This window comes from Martes martes, assembly GCF_963455335.1.
Source record: "Martes martes genome assembly, chromosome: 7".
Lineage (NCBI taxonomy): Eukaryota > Metazoa > Chordata > Mammalia > Carnivora > Mustelidae > Martes > Martes martes.
Genome location: NC_137894.1, coordinates 129013237 through 129026298, shown reverse-complemented (window position 1 = coordinate 129026298; position 13062 = coordinate 129013237). Strand labels below are relative to the sequence as shown.

The following is a 13062-nucleotide window of genomic DNA, read 5'->3' as shown; positions in this document are numbered from 1 at the left end:
AGCCGAAGGCAGAGGCTTTACCCCCTGAACCATCCAGGGGCCCCGCCAGGTTGCTTTCTAAGCTGCTACTGGAAAGTGCCCCTCTGGAATCTCGGTTGGAGGGGAGGTGAGGGGAAGGGAAATGGACACAGAGTGAGTGCCGCCTGTGTGCTGGATGTAACACTATCTCCATCCCACCGATGAGGGAACTCAAAGAGTTTAAGTAACTTACACAAGGTTGCATAACTAGCTAATTACAGAGATAATATTCAGACCCGGTCAGAGAGCTTCTGAAGCCCCTTTCCACTCTACCACCCTCCCTCTTGAGAGAAGGGACTGTTCATTTGTTTTTTGTTTTACACGTTTATCCTCAGTCAGATAAAGCACTCCAAATTTATTGATGCCGCTGCTGCTACAGACCCATACATGCAAATATGAAAGAAGGGGTCAATGTAATGAATCAAAGTATAGAACTCTGCTTGGTTGTGGGTATGTTAAAAGGCAACTGTTCACCTACCAGCCGCTTGGGCTCAACCTTGTTTGTTGTAAGGCCTTAACATGTGGTTTTGCTACTGCTGCCTGGCAACCAGTTTCCTTCCCTGCCCTCACTCTGTGACCTGTGGTTTGTTTTTCTCTGTCTGGGGGCATAGGAAGGACTCAACCAAAACTGTGAGATAATGAAAGACCTCCTCCTTAAATATAAAGAATCGCGTCCATCTGAAGTGGACACAGCCCCAGAAAGAAGCGTAGCAAACGGATGACAGCCAGGTCTGTGCAAAGATACACAGTAGGGTGCACCTGGGTGGCTCAGTGGGTTAAAGCCTCTGCCTTCCACTCAGGTCATGATCCCAGGGTCCTGGGATCAGGCTCTCTGTTCAGTAGGGAGCCTGCTTCCTCCTCTCTCTCTCTCTCTCTGCCTGCCTCTCTGCCTACTTGTGATCTCTGTCTGTCAAATAAATAAAATCTTAAAAAAAAAAAAAAGATACACAGTAGGTCACCCATTTGAGATTCTGAGCCAAATAAGACAAACCATACATCAAAAGGCAGAGACCAGTTAGACACTTATAAATTCTGACTTTAAAGTTGTGAGGGAACTTAGAGGTTGCCTTGTCTGATCATTTCATTTTACTCATCAGGAGACGTAAGACACAGACATATCATCAGGAGAACAAGGACTCTGATAGAGAAATAATTCCCTAAAACTACTAACTAATAAAAGATAAGAGACAATGGAAAATGATGCTCTGAATTATCTTTTTTAACCAATTCAACTCTGAGTCTGGGGTCATTGCTGATCTTTTTTTTTTTAAGATACTATTTATTTATTTGACAGAGCGAGAGATCACAAGTACGCAAAGAGACAGGCAGAGAGAGAGGGGGAAGCAGGCTCCCTGTGGAGCAGAGAGCCTGATGCGGGGCTCGATCCTAGGACTCTGAGATCATGACCTGAGCCGAAGGCAGAAGCTTAACCCACTGAGCCACCCAGGCACCCCCATTGCTGATCTTTTGAGGTTATCTTTATAGACATACATACATGCATGCATACTTTAACTTTTAAAATTAGTAACAAAACTTTGCATATAGGCAGATTTTTTTCAAGCTTTCCTTCTTGGAGTAAAGCTAGCAAAATCTGGGTCTCTTAAATGCAGCTGATGAAAATTGGACACATTGCTAGGTTTGCTCTAGATTTGCTTTGGAAGGGAAATATGATTTCAGTGGATTTGCATTTAAAGGGAGTCAGCATAACATAAATGAGGAAGGCTGTGTTGTGTAATGGGGCTCTGAAATCAGACTCTTCGGGGCATGGGTCCTACTTTACTACTTAGTAGCTGTGCCATCGTGGACAAATTATGGAACTTTTTTGTGCCATGGTTGCTTCCTTTGTATAGAGATGATGATGGGACATCCACCTCAATGCTTGGGAGGATTAAATGAGATAATAGCATGTAAAGTGCTTAAGGGCATGTTGACCCATGGTAAAAACTCAATAAAAATTCATATCTCTTGGGGCACCTGGGTGGCTCAGTCGGTTAAGGGTCTGCCTTTGGCTCAGGTCATGATCACAGGATTCTGGAATGGAGCCCCAAGGCTGGCTCCCTGCTCAGCAGGGAATCTGCTTCTCCCTCTCCCTCTGCCCCTCCCTCTGCTGATGTTCTCTCTGTCAAATAAATAAATAAAATCTTTTTTTAAAAAATGCATAGCTCTTGCACATAGCACAAATTTACCTTCTTAATAATTAAGTGTATGGTACAGTATTATTGACTATGAACATTGTTGTGTAACAGACCAATAAAACGTGGTTTTTTTTTGTTTTATTTTTTGGGTTTTTTGTTTTTTAAGATTTTGGGGCCCCTTGGTGGCTTAGTTGGTTGAGCAACTGCCTTCAGCTCAGGTTGTGATCCTCGAGTCCTGGGATCGAGTCCCGCATCGGGCTTCCTGCTCAGCGGGGGGTCTGCTTCTTCCTCTGACCTTCCCCCTCTCATGCTCACTTGCTCTCATTCTTTCTCTTGCTCTCAAATAAAGTCTTTTTTTTTTTTTTTCAAATAAATAGTCTTAAAAAAAAAGACTTTATTTGAGAGTGAGATAGAGAGAGCACAAGCAGGGGGAAGGGGCAGAGGGAGAGGGAGAAGCAGGCTCCATGCTAAGCTGGGAGCCCAATGTGGGGCTCAATCCCAGGATCCTGGGATCAATACCTGAGCCGAAAGCAGTCGCTTAACCGACCGAGCCACCCAGGAGCCCCAGTAAAATGTTTTCATCTGGCATGATTGAAACTCTGTATTCATTGAACAACTCCCTGTTTTCCCCTCCCCCCGACTCCTGACAACGGCCATTCTAATTTGTATTTGTATGAGTTTGATTACTTTAGATGCCTCATATAAGTGGAATCATAGTATTTGTCTTTTTCATGACTAGCTTATTTCACTTAGCATAACGTCCTGAAGGTTCATCCATGTTGTAGCATATTATAGGATTTCTTTCTTTTTTTAAGACTGAAAGATATTCTATCTTATGTATATACATTTTCTTTATCCATTCATCTATTAATGAACATTTAAATTGCTTCCGCATCTTAGCTGTTGTGAATAATGCTTCAATTAATATGGTTGTGCAGATTATCTCTTCTATTATGTATTCCCTTTTGTTTGTTTGTTTGTTTGTTTCTGTTTTTAAGAGTGTGTGAGCAGTGGGCGGAGGAGCAGAGGGAAAGGAGAGAGAGAGAATCTTAAGTAGACTCCACACTTAGTACAGAGCCCGACACGGGGCTTTCTCACAACCCTGAGATCATGACATGAGCCGAAACCAAGAGTTGGCCACTTAACTTACTGAGCCACCAAGGTGCCCCTATTACGTATTACTTTTAACCTTAAATATGCATAGCATTATGATTCCAACTTTGGGGTTTTAGTTACCACCTTCTGCCAGAAGCAGAAGCTAGTTAAAATGATATTAAGGAAAGCGTTTTAGGAGAAGTTCAAGGTTCATAAAGTATTAGTTGGCTACTTTTTTTTTTTTTACTTATATTTACATGTTTCAACAATTGAAGATAAATGCAAATTAATTTGTTCACAATTGCCAGAGAGATACAAGAAGAAAAAGTAGAAAGGATGATTAATACTACGATAGGCTGCTAGTGAGGGAAGGTCATCTACGTGACATCTTAGGGCTAGTCAGTTTCACTGGGTTTTCTGGTCATGGGCTGCAACTCTGGCCTTAGCCAGCTGCCTCATGGTTGGACTTCTTTGGTCATAACACACTCCTGGCCCAAAATCAGTTCAGTTGTCTTGATGCTGGTTGGTTGAAAAACCAACTCAGAGACTACTGCTGGAATCATTGGTTTTATCAGATGACAGAGTCTGAGGCTCAGGAGCATATCTAAGTATCTAAGTGACCGGCATTGTTTCTCAAATGTACAAGTAGAGTTGACTTAGGAACTGCCTGAAACACAGTGGTTTTTGTTGGTGAATAAATTTTTCATTACAGGTAAGCAGCTGTATTCACATCCTGGAGAGTAGATCATTTGAATTACTAAGAACCTTCAATCTTAGTTGGTAAAAGAGACAGAGCCTCTTAACTGATTTTAGAAATAAAAGGATATGCCAGAGAAATTCTGGTATCTTTGACCACTCAAAGCCTTATCTCAGGTATTCGCGTCATCAGTCTCTCTCTGTATGAACAGTAGCATCTTCTGGGTTTCTGCCCCATCCCAGAGGTTGTACTCTTGTTTCTCTTGCTCAGACTCCAGTCTTGTCCCAGCTGACAAACATTGTGAATGGAAGACAGCCAAGAACTCATACAATGTGAGACAAAGGCCTTTTGGAAGTTTGCTTTTGCTAAAATAGAAACAGCTACCCTCACCCTCACCTTGGCCCCAAGCTTTTCGCAGCATCATATGATTGCACAAAAGACACAATGTGCTCTTTGCATCGAACAGCTCTTGGCTGGTTGTAGTAAGGTGAGTGATTAGCATCGGACATGCTCAGGAAGATATACCAAAACCAGTACTTGAGCTGCCAGAGAGCAACATTCTAGAAGCAGTTTTGTGTGCTATGTAATGGGAACTTTATCCAAGTTAGAATAAAAATCTCAGTGGGGAGAATAATGCATAAAAATGTTTTCTTTTCTGGAACCAAAGTAAAAGGGGTACAAAAAGACGTTAACCCACTGAAGTAAAGGTCAACATTTCCCTACTTTATCTCCCTTAATTTAAAAAAAAAAGAAAGAAAGAAATGAATTTAGAGTTATTTCAATACAAAGAGTTATCCAGCTCCGCTCCATCACCAAGAAGCCCAAGCAAAGACGAAAAGAAGTGTTTTTTCTGGAAGGAATTAAAAAAAAAAAAAAGTAAAGAAAAAACCTCCCAGAATTTAATCTCTGAACAGTATTATCTTTCTAGTAAGAGAGCCCAGATCTTGCTTCCCCATAACCTTCCAAGTTGCAGTCTGTGTTCTGTCTATCAGAAATTCCTCCTTCCCACCCACGAGTACCCTTCTGTTGTGGGAGAAGGAGGGCCTTTCTAGTCTTTGGCCTGGGGCCAAGCCAACCCTCAAACTGTGGTTTTCTCTGAGTCTCCTTACTGAAGCACGGCTGTTTCCCACACCCAATAAAGAAGCAAAAGTCTTGTATATGTTGACCAGGTCTTGAGTGGAGGCCAGTGCTTACACAGCTCTCACATTCCCAGGACATTGACTGATGACAGTGTAGCCCCCTTCCCAGTTGTTAACCCACAAGCACAGCGTGCTAGTATTGTGTATCCAACCCTCACCTTTCTTTAGGATTTATATAGAGAGAACTTGATCTAATTCTTCTGTCCATTTATGAATGAATATCAGGGCAAAACAACTCACATAATCTATTGTTGATGGAATTGTAGGATCGGGGCCAGTACGTGCTATGAGAGGCCTGGGGAGGCTGATTTCTGCCAACAGTCAAAATAAATTCATTTATATATCTGCCTCTTAACATTGCCTCAGTACTGCCCTGGGTTTCTTCTTATCAAATTCAGTTGCCTTAATTTCATTACACTTAGCCTTGGTTTTGATGAAATACCTGGGAACTTGTCTACGTTACTGACTCTTTGGAATTTTGGAGGGTACGGAATTGTGATCATGTCCTTATCTACTCAGTGTATTAGAGTATGGTTACTGAACAGCAGCTGAGAACCTAGAAGCTTTTTTGCTGTGTTTGGAAAGAGTATCTCCTTTTTTGAGATGCAGTACATTTATATTAATGCTTAAACAAGGGTGACTCTGGTAGATTAAGGATTATGGCTCAGCTCAGTTAGGATTCCCTTTCACTGCATCTAGCAGACTCCTGTCCCCGCCATGGCTTGCCAAGTTAAAGATTTTTTTCCCCCATATAATCAGAAATCTAGAGTTAGGCTCTCTTGACCTCTATGGTACTGTTAGGAGCCCATGCTTTCCCCGTCTTTATGTTGTGCAATCCTTAGGAAGTAACTTTCACCCGATGCTAGCTAGATACCCGTGTTCTGGGTGGGAGGAAGAACAGTAAAGGGCAAAAGTTGTGTACTAACCAGTTTTCCCCCCTTTAAAGAGCTGTCCTGAAAACTGCACCTGGAAATTTCTGTTTATATCTTATAACTATGTCACATGGCTATTTCTAAGTACAGGAGAGGTTGGGAAATACAGTTTTTTAGCCGGGCACACATCACTGCCCGAACAAAATAAGGGCAGTATTATTAGGAAAAGGGAAGGAGTGTTAGTAACCGGGCAGGTGACAGTCTTCTAAGCAATAAATTTTCCTAATTGCTTTTATTTTGTTATTTGAAGTGAAGACTGACCTTATCACCACAGAACATCAATATCTAAGGAGCTGACACAAAAGTGGCATCTAGAAAGATGAATTTATTTTTGTTTGGGATCTACTAGAAGGGTTTACTTATATTTTGTGACTAAGCATAAGTTGAACACAAATAATACACTGGGCCCTATTCACAGTCCAGAGAATGGTCCTAGTACAAGATTACATCTTTATGTAAATGCAAACTTGCCTGTTTTCTTGTTATAGGAATTATAACATATAATATATATATAATATACAGTTGCAAAAAAAAAGGATAAGTAGTGGTTATATGAGGGTTTTTTTTTAAATTTACATTGATGGGGTAAATGTTTATTAAGCACCTTTTATGTACAAGGCCTTCTACTAGGCACTGTGAGTGGAACAAAAATTAATCAGATACCAGTCTGGCCATCACCAGTGTGCATTGTCTGGAAGGAGAAAAAATACAAACATCAGGGGCCGTAACACAAGGTAGAATGTGTTAATGTGATAAGACGCATGCAAATCAATTGTTACAAGCATTCAGAAGAGGGAAAGATCGTTCCTGCCAGAGAGAAGTGAGTAAACATGACCTGGGGAACCTAAGCACATGTTTTCATTTTAAGAGTTTGCTTTCATAGCTAGTGAGCATCATCGTAAGACTAGAAAGATGTGTTGATGATGCACAACCAGTGCCATTCCCAGATCATTACAGAGAGGCAGCCTTGCCTGTCGTTCCATCCTTTGGTTCCTCAGTAAACTGACGTGGAGGTTTGGGGAGGAATGGAGCATTTGTTGAGTGTCTAGTAGGACCTTAGTGTTTGGTCTATTATAAGAATCCTTTATTGAATGCCTGGGCTGGATTTTCATATGTGATCTTCATTTAATCCTCAGTAGTCCAGCAATGTAATTCTAACTGCCTATGAGGAAGCTAAGGGTCAGAGAAGTTCAGGAACTTGAAAAGGTCACCTCGTTTGTAAGTCACAGAGCCTGCATTTGAGCCCAGGCACGCTGGACTGCAAAGCCCTGCTGTTTCTCCACTTAGACCTGAGACTCTGCCTCTCACTGATGACCAAATCTGGATTTGTAGGCATAGTAAGTGTTGAACAGTGAACTCCTTTTTTAGTCCTGCATAATAGTGAGTCCTGTTCCCACCTGGTTAAAACTTGAGTGTCACTTGGATACTTTGACTTGCATTCAGAGTTAATTTTGTTACCTGCTTAAATCTTAAGAGAATTGGACTTCCTTTCGACTCTTGAATAATGTATTTTTGTAATAAGTAACTACATATAGGTGGTACAAAATTCAAAAGGATACAAATGATATATAGTAAACAGTTTCCCTCTCTCCTGGACCCCCAGCTAACCAGTTCTTTTCCATGGAGATCACTAGTTTTTTTGTATATCCTTTCAGGATTGTTCTGTGCAGATAGCAACTTTATGTGTGTGTGTTTCTGTGTGTTTGTGTATCTGTGTGTGTTGGTGTATGTGTGTGTGTGTGTGTGTGTATGTATGTGTGGTTCTGCACATTCTTTTTGCTTTTTACAAAAATAGGAACTTACTTCTGATCTTGCTGTTTTTATTAATTTTTTTATTTGTATTTAGATGTTCCAGCAAGATGTTTTAGCAAAAGAAAAACTCAGTGATCTTGAAAATATGGTTAAGCTGTCACTTTGGCAACATGTATCAAATCGATGTTCTTTACTGATGGCAGTTCCTTTACAGCATGAAAAATCGCACTCAATAAAGAATATTTTCACTTCCAAGAGCTCTTTGCTAACAATGGCTTTTCTTCCTTGGCTCCCCATCTGGTGACTTTGTCTATGGATGGCTGCTGTAGAGCTCTTCAGCCCTCATTCTGATTTCTAGTCTTCCCTAGCCTGAAGGAGGCACCTTTTCTTCCTTTCTTCTTTTCTTTATTATGAACAAAAATATTGATAGAGGCCTGAATGGGGCACTTTCAAGTACTCTTCAATCTACGCTCACGTGTCGGGATGTAGTGGTGAAAAGAGGAACCTACAGGAGCCCTTTCCTGCCTCCCTCCCCTCCAGTTGAATGTCCCCCACAGATGTGGAGACCCTCACGTATGGAAATGATACTTGAAAGGAAAGGATTTGTTTCTGAGGCTGCCTTGCTGGACTTTTTGGTTACTTGTCCTCAGAAGGCTTGCCAGAGCAGAATCAGGGCTCCTGGGCCCTCTCAGACCATCTAAGACCTTTCCACATGTACACACACCACCCCCCTCCCCCAGTGCCAACCTCCGGGCTCTGCCCATAGGCTTGGGTCTTCTTTGTTCCCCTTCTTTGGGTCAGAGATGAAGGTGGGTGAAGATCTTTTCAATTTCTCTCTTGGATGGTTTGCAGAGATGAACATCTCAGACTGTTCCATTTGAGAATGCTCTGACCCTCTTCCTCTGAAATTGCTTTGCTTGTCAGGCCTGTCCATGCGGTACATTTCCTCCGCACGAGACCCTTTGATCCCCCTCAGACCTGTCTAGCCCAGGACCTTTGGGCACATTTCCATGAAATGGGACATTCCAAGGCATGAGTATAGAAGGATTAGTTAACGTTTTACTAAAGCTACCAATTTATCTTTTATATCTTAAAAAATAAAAGAGTCATAAAAAGTCATAAAAGATAATACTAATAAAGTCTATCTATCTAGAAGGTAAATGTTTCCTAAGAGCATCTGATCTTATTCCTTTAGGCCTTGCTGTAAGGAAATGACATTTCTCCCATGTCTCTTTAAATGTAGTGTCTACAGATGAAAATCAATTGCCAGAAATTCTTTTAATAAAAAAGACCTTATGTGTTTTGTCAACTTCATTCTTTTTGTCTTAGTATTATTTCACATTTAAAGCTTTTATAATGCATGGATATTGAAAGCAGTATTAATAGTATTGAATGATAAGTAACAAAACTTGTGACCCAAAAAAACCCAATTTCTAATGAGGTAAATAAGTTGTAAGAATTTTTTAAGCATGTACTTGAGAAAGCATACATTTACATCCTAACTATAGACACGTGTTGGTGTTTGTGATATTTAGATAGTGGTTTTTAGGTCTTTATTGATTTGTAGGCTTATCCTCTGAGCGAATATACTTTTGTGTTTATCTTAGATTAATTTAGCGAGCAGTATTCAGATAGTAGTTTTACTTTGAAGTACTTTATTTTCTTTCTTTTTTTTTGAATTTTATTTTTTTGTGCGCATTTTTTAAAAAATTTCTTTTCAGCGTAACAGTATTCATGGTTTTTGCACCACACCCAGTGCTCCATGCAATACGTGCCCTCCTTAATACCCACCACCTGGCTCCCCCAACCTCCCACCCCCCGCCCCTTCAAAACCCTCAGGTTGTTTTTCAGAGTCCATAGTCTCTCATGATTCACCTCCCCTTCCAATTTCCCTCAACTCCCTTCTCCTCTCCACCTCCCCATGTCCTCCATGTTATTTGTTATGCTCCACAAATAAGTGAAACCATATGATAATTGACTCTCTCTGCTTGACTTATTTCACTCAGCATAATCTCTTCCAGTCCCGTCCATGTTGCTACAAAAGTTGGGTATTATCCTTTCTGATGGAGGCATAATACTCCATAGTGTATGTGGACCACATCTTCCTTATCCATTCGTCAGTTGAAGGGCATCTTGGTTCTTTCCACAGTTTGGCGACCGTGGCCCTTGCTGCTATAAACATTGGGGTACAGATGGTACAGATGGCCCTTCTTTTCACTACATCAGTATCTTTGGGGTAAATGCCCAGTAGTGCAATTGCAGGGTCATAGGGAAGCTCTGTTTTTAATTTCTTGAGGAATCTCCACATTGTTCTCCAAAGTGGCTGCACCAATTTGCATTCCCACCAACAGTGTAAGAGGGTTCCCCTTTCTCCACATCCTCTCCAACACTTGTTGTTTCCTGTCTTGCTAATTTTGGCCATTCTAACTGGTGTAAGGTGGTATCTCAGTGTGATTTTAATTTGAATCTCCCTGATGGCTAGTGATGATGAACATTTTTTCATGTGTCTGATAGCCATTTGTATGTCTTCATTGGAGAAGTGTCTGTTCCTGTCTTCTGCCCATTTTTTGACATGATTATCTGTTTTGTGTGTGTTGAGTTTGAGAAGTTCTTTATAGATCCTGGATATCAACCTTTTGTCTGTACTGTCATTTGCAAATATCTTCTCCCATTCCGCAGGTTGCCTCTTTGTTTTGTTGACTGTTTCCTTTGCTGTGCAGAAGCTTTTGATCTTGATGAAGTCCCAAAAGTTCATTTTCGCTTTTGTTTCCTTTGCCTTTGGAAACATATCTTGAAAGAAGTTACTATGGCTGATATCAAAGAGGTTACTGCCTATGTTCTCCTCTAGGATTCTGATGGATTCCTGTCTCACGTTGAGGTCTTTTATCCATTTCGAGTTTATCTTTGTGTACGGTGTAAGAGAATGGTTGAGTTTCATTCTTCTACATATAGCTGTCCAATTTTCCCAGCACCATTTACTGAAGAGACTTTTTTCCACTGTATATTTTTTCCCGCTTTGTCGAAGATTATTTGACCATAGAGTTGAGGGTCCATATCTGGGCTTTCTACTCTGTTCCACTGGTCTATGTGTCTGTTTTTATGCCAGTACCATGCTGTCTTGGTGATCACAGCTTTGTAGTAAAGCTTGAAATCAGGTAACGTGATGCTGCCAGTTTTATTTTATTTTCGGGGTCTCTTCTGATTCCACACAAATTTTAGGATTATTTGCTCCAGCTCTTTGAAAAATACTGGTGGAATTTTGATCTGAATGACATTAAAAGTATAGATTGCTCTAGGCAGTATAGACATTTTAACAATTTTTTTAAAGATTTTATTTTTAAGTAACCTCTGCACCCAGCATGGGAGACTGGAACCTACAGCCCCTGGGATCAAGAGTCCCATGCTCTATCGACTGAGCCCACCAGGTGCCCCTGAGGGTGTTTTGAAATGTAAAGTCTTACATCAGTCTTTAGGTCCAGAAGGTGTTACTGTGCCAGAAAAGTTAAAGTTAGTAACGAGCTTTCTTTCTTTCTTTCTTTCTTTCTTTCTTTTTTAAAGATGGATAGGTAACAGAATGCCACCTTTCTTTTCTTTCTTTTTTTTTTTTTAAAGATTTTATTTATTTATTTATTTATTTGTCAGAAAAAGAGAGCACGCACACAAGCAGGCAGAGGCAGAGAGAGAAGCAGGCTCCCCGATGAGCAAGGAGCCTGATGCGAGACTTGATCCCAGGACTCTGGGATCATGACTTTAGCCGAAGGCAGCGGCTTAACCGACTGAGCCACCCAGGCGCCCCAGTCATGAGCTTTCTGTTCCAGCCTCCTCTCTCCACCCTTTCTGCTCACTTTGCCCTTGCCACCCTGGCTTCTTTCCATTCCTCAAATGTGCAAACCTTCTAGAAGAGTTCCAAGTTCTCCAAGTGGGCTGGAGTTGAGTCAAGCTTCAAGCCACTTCTGTTTTGTGCGTTCTTTCTTGTACTTGACACCCAGTAGGAGACATTCGTTAAATATTTGTTAACAATGAAGGAAACGAGGGCTGAGAGAGACCAAATGCTTTTCTGATTTCTGCAGCTGGAAAATACACTGTACCCAGATAACCTGATTCCTAGCCCAGTGTACTCTCGACAAGACCGTCTCCACTCTATGCTTCCAGAGATTCCCCTTCTCTGAGCGTGGCCCTGCACTGGCCTCATTAGAGAAGTTTTCCCTCAAAAATTACCTGAACGGTTTCCCTTTTCCTTTTGTCCCACTTGAGGATTACAAGCCAGATGTTCATTTATAGCAGATGGGTTATAAAGGGCATCTCGATTGCCCATCTTTTTTTCTTTTTCTTGTAGGCCATCTTTGGCAGTCACACACTCTCTAACTCCAATTTATGGACAATAAATACTGGTGCAGCTTGCAGAATTTCAAGTGCCGCAGGTAGTGGCCAGAAGCCAAACCCTCTGCCCCAGAAAGTGGTGCCGCCTCCAAGTTCTTCCTCGTCGCTGACCCCCAAGCCCCCAGCCAATCACAAACAAGTCCTCAGAAAGACCACATCCCAGAGGGCCTCCAAGTAAGTTTTCCTTAATCCTCTGTTCGGTTTCTCCTGAGTTGTGTCAATTCTGTGCTAAGAGTACTCTTTATTTACAAGGATTTCAAAAGTGTACTGAAATGTTGAAGACAGGAGCCTGTGATGGGGACTGAAAGCTAACTCTGGTTCTCAGCCTAGGCTACAGGTCAGAATCACCTGGGAAGCTGGTGAGCTCTGCCGAGGTCAGGGCTTTGTACTCTTTGGCAGGGGTAGGTGCGACTCTTAGCTTCCCTGGGGATTGTGATGAGAGCTGATGCAGGTTCAAGATCATTGCTAAGTCTTCCAGCCTCTTGCAGGAATTGCGATCAGACAGTTTACCAGGTAACAGCGCTGAGCTGTGGGCTTGGAGAAAAGAAAGGAAGGCTTCTTCCTGATGCATTCTGTTCTTGGTCTTTCTACAGAGTCTGATCTCTTCAATTTCATATAAAATTCAGTACTACCCCCCCTAACCCTTGTTTGTTGTTTACTCCTAGGCTGAATGGGAAGACATTGGAATGGGATTTCAAGCTGGGGTTAGGGGGGTGGTAGTTAACTTCATTGACATTAGTATACAGGCTCTGTGGAGCAACGTGTTTCTAATACCTTTTGTAGTCTGTCCATTTTACCTCAAAAAGACAGTTCCATGCCCAAATCAAATTTTTTCACATTCCACCCTTCACTGTTGCCAGCCATATTATAGCTAACGAACCAGTCGTAGACTAATAAAGAGTATTAGTTCTAAT

At 41.5% G+C, this 13062-nt stretch overlaps 1 protein-coding gene across 1 annotated transcript in view; it reads left to right on the top strand.

Annotated features, from left to right (window-relative positions):
- TTLL5 (tubulin tyrosine ligase like 5) overlaps positions 1-13062 on the top strand; it is a gene marked incomplete at its 5' end in the record, with an annotated part of 276857 nt that overhangs the window by 197316 nt on the left and 66479 nt on the right. The window contains one exon of the mRNA XM_080807502.1: positions 12105-12322. Coding sequence (XP_080663628.1) covers positions 12105-12322 — 218 coding nt within the window. The remainder of the gene's footprint in view (positions 1-12104; positions 12323-13062) is intronic.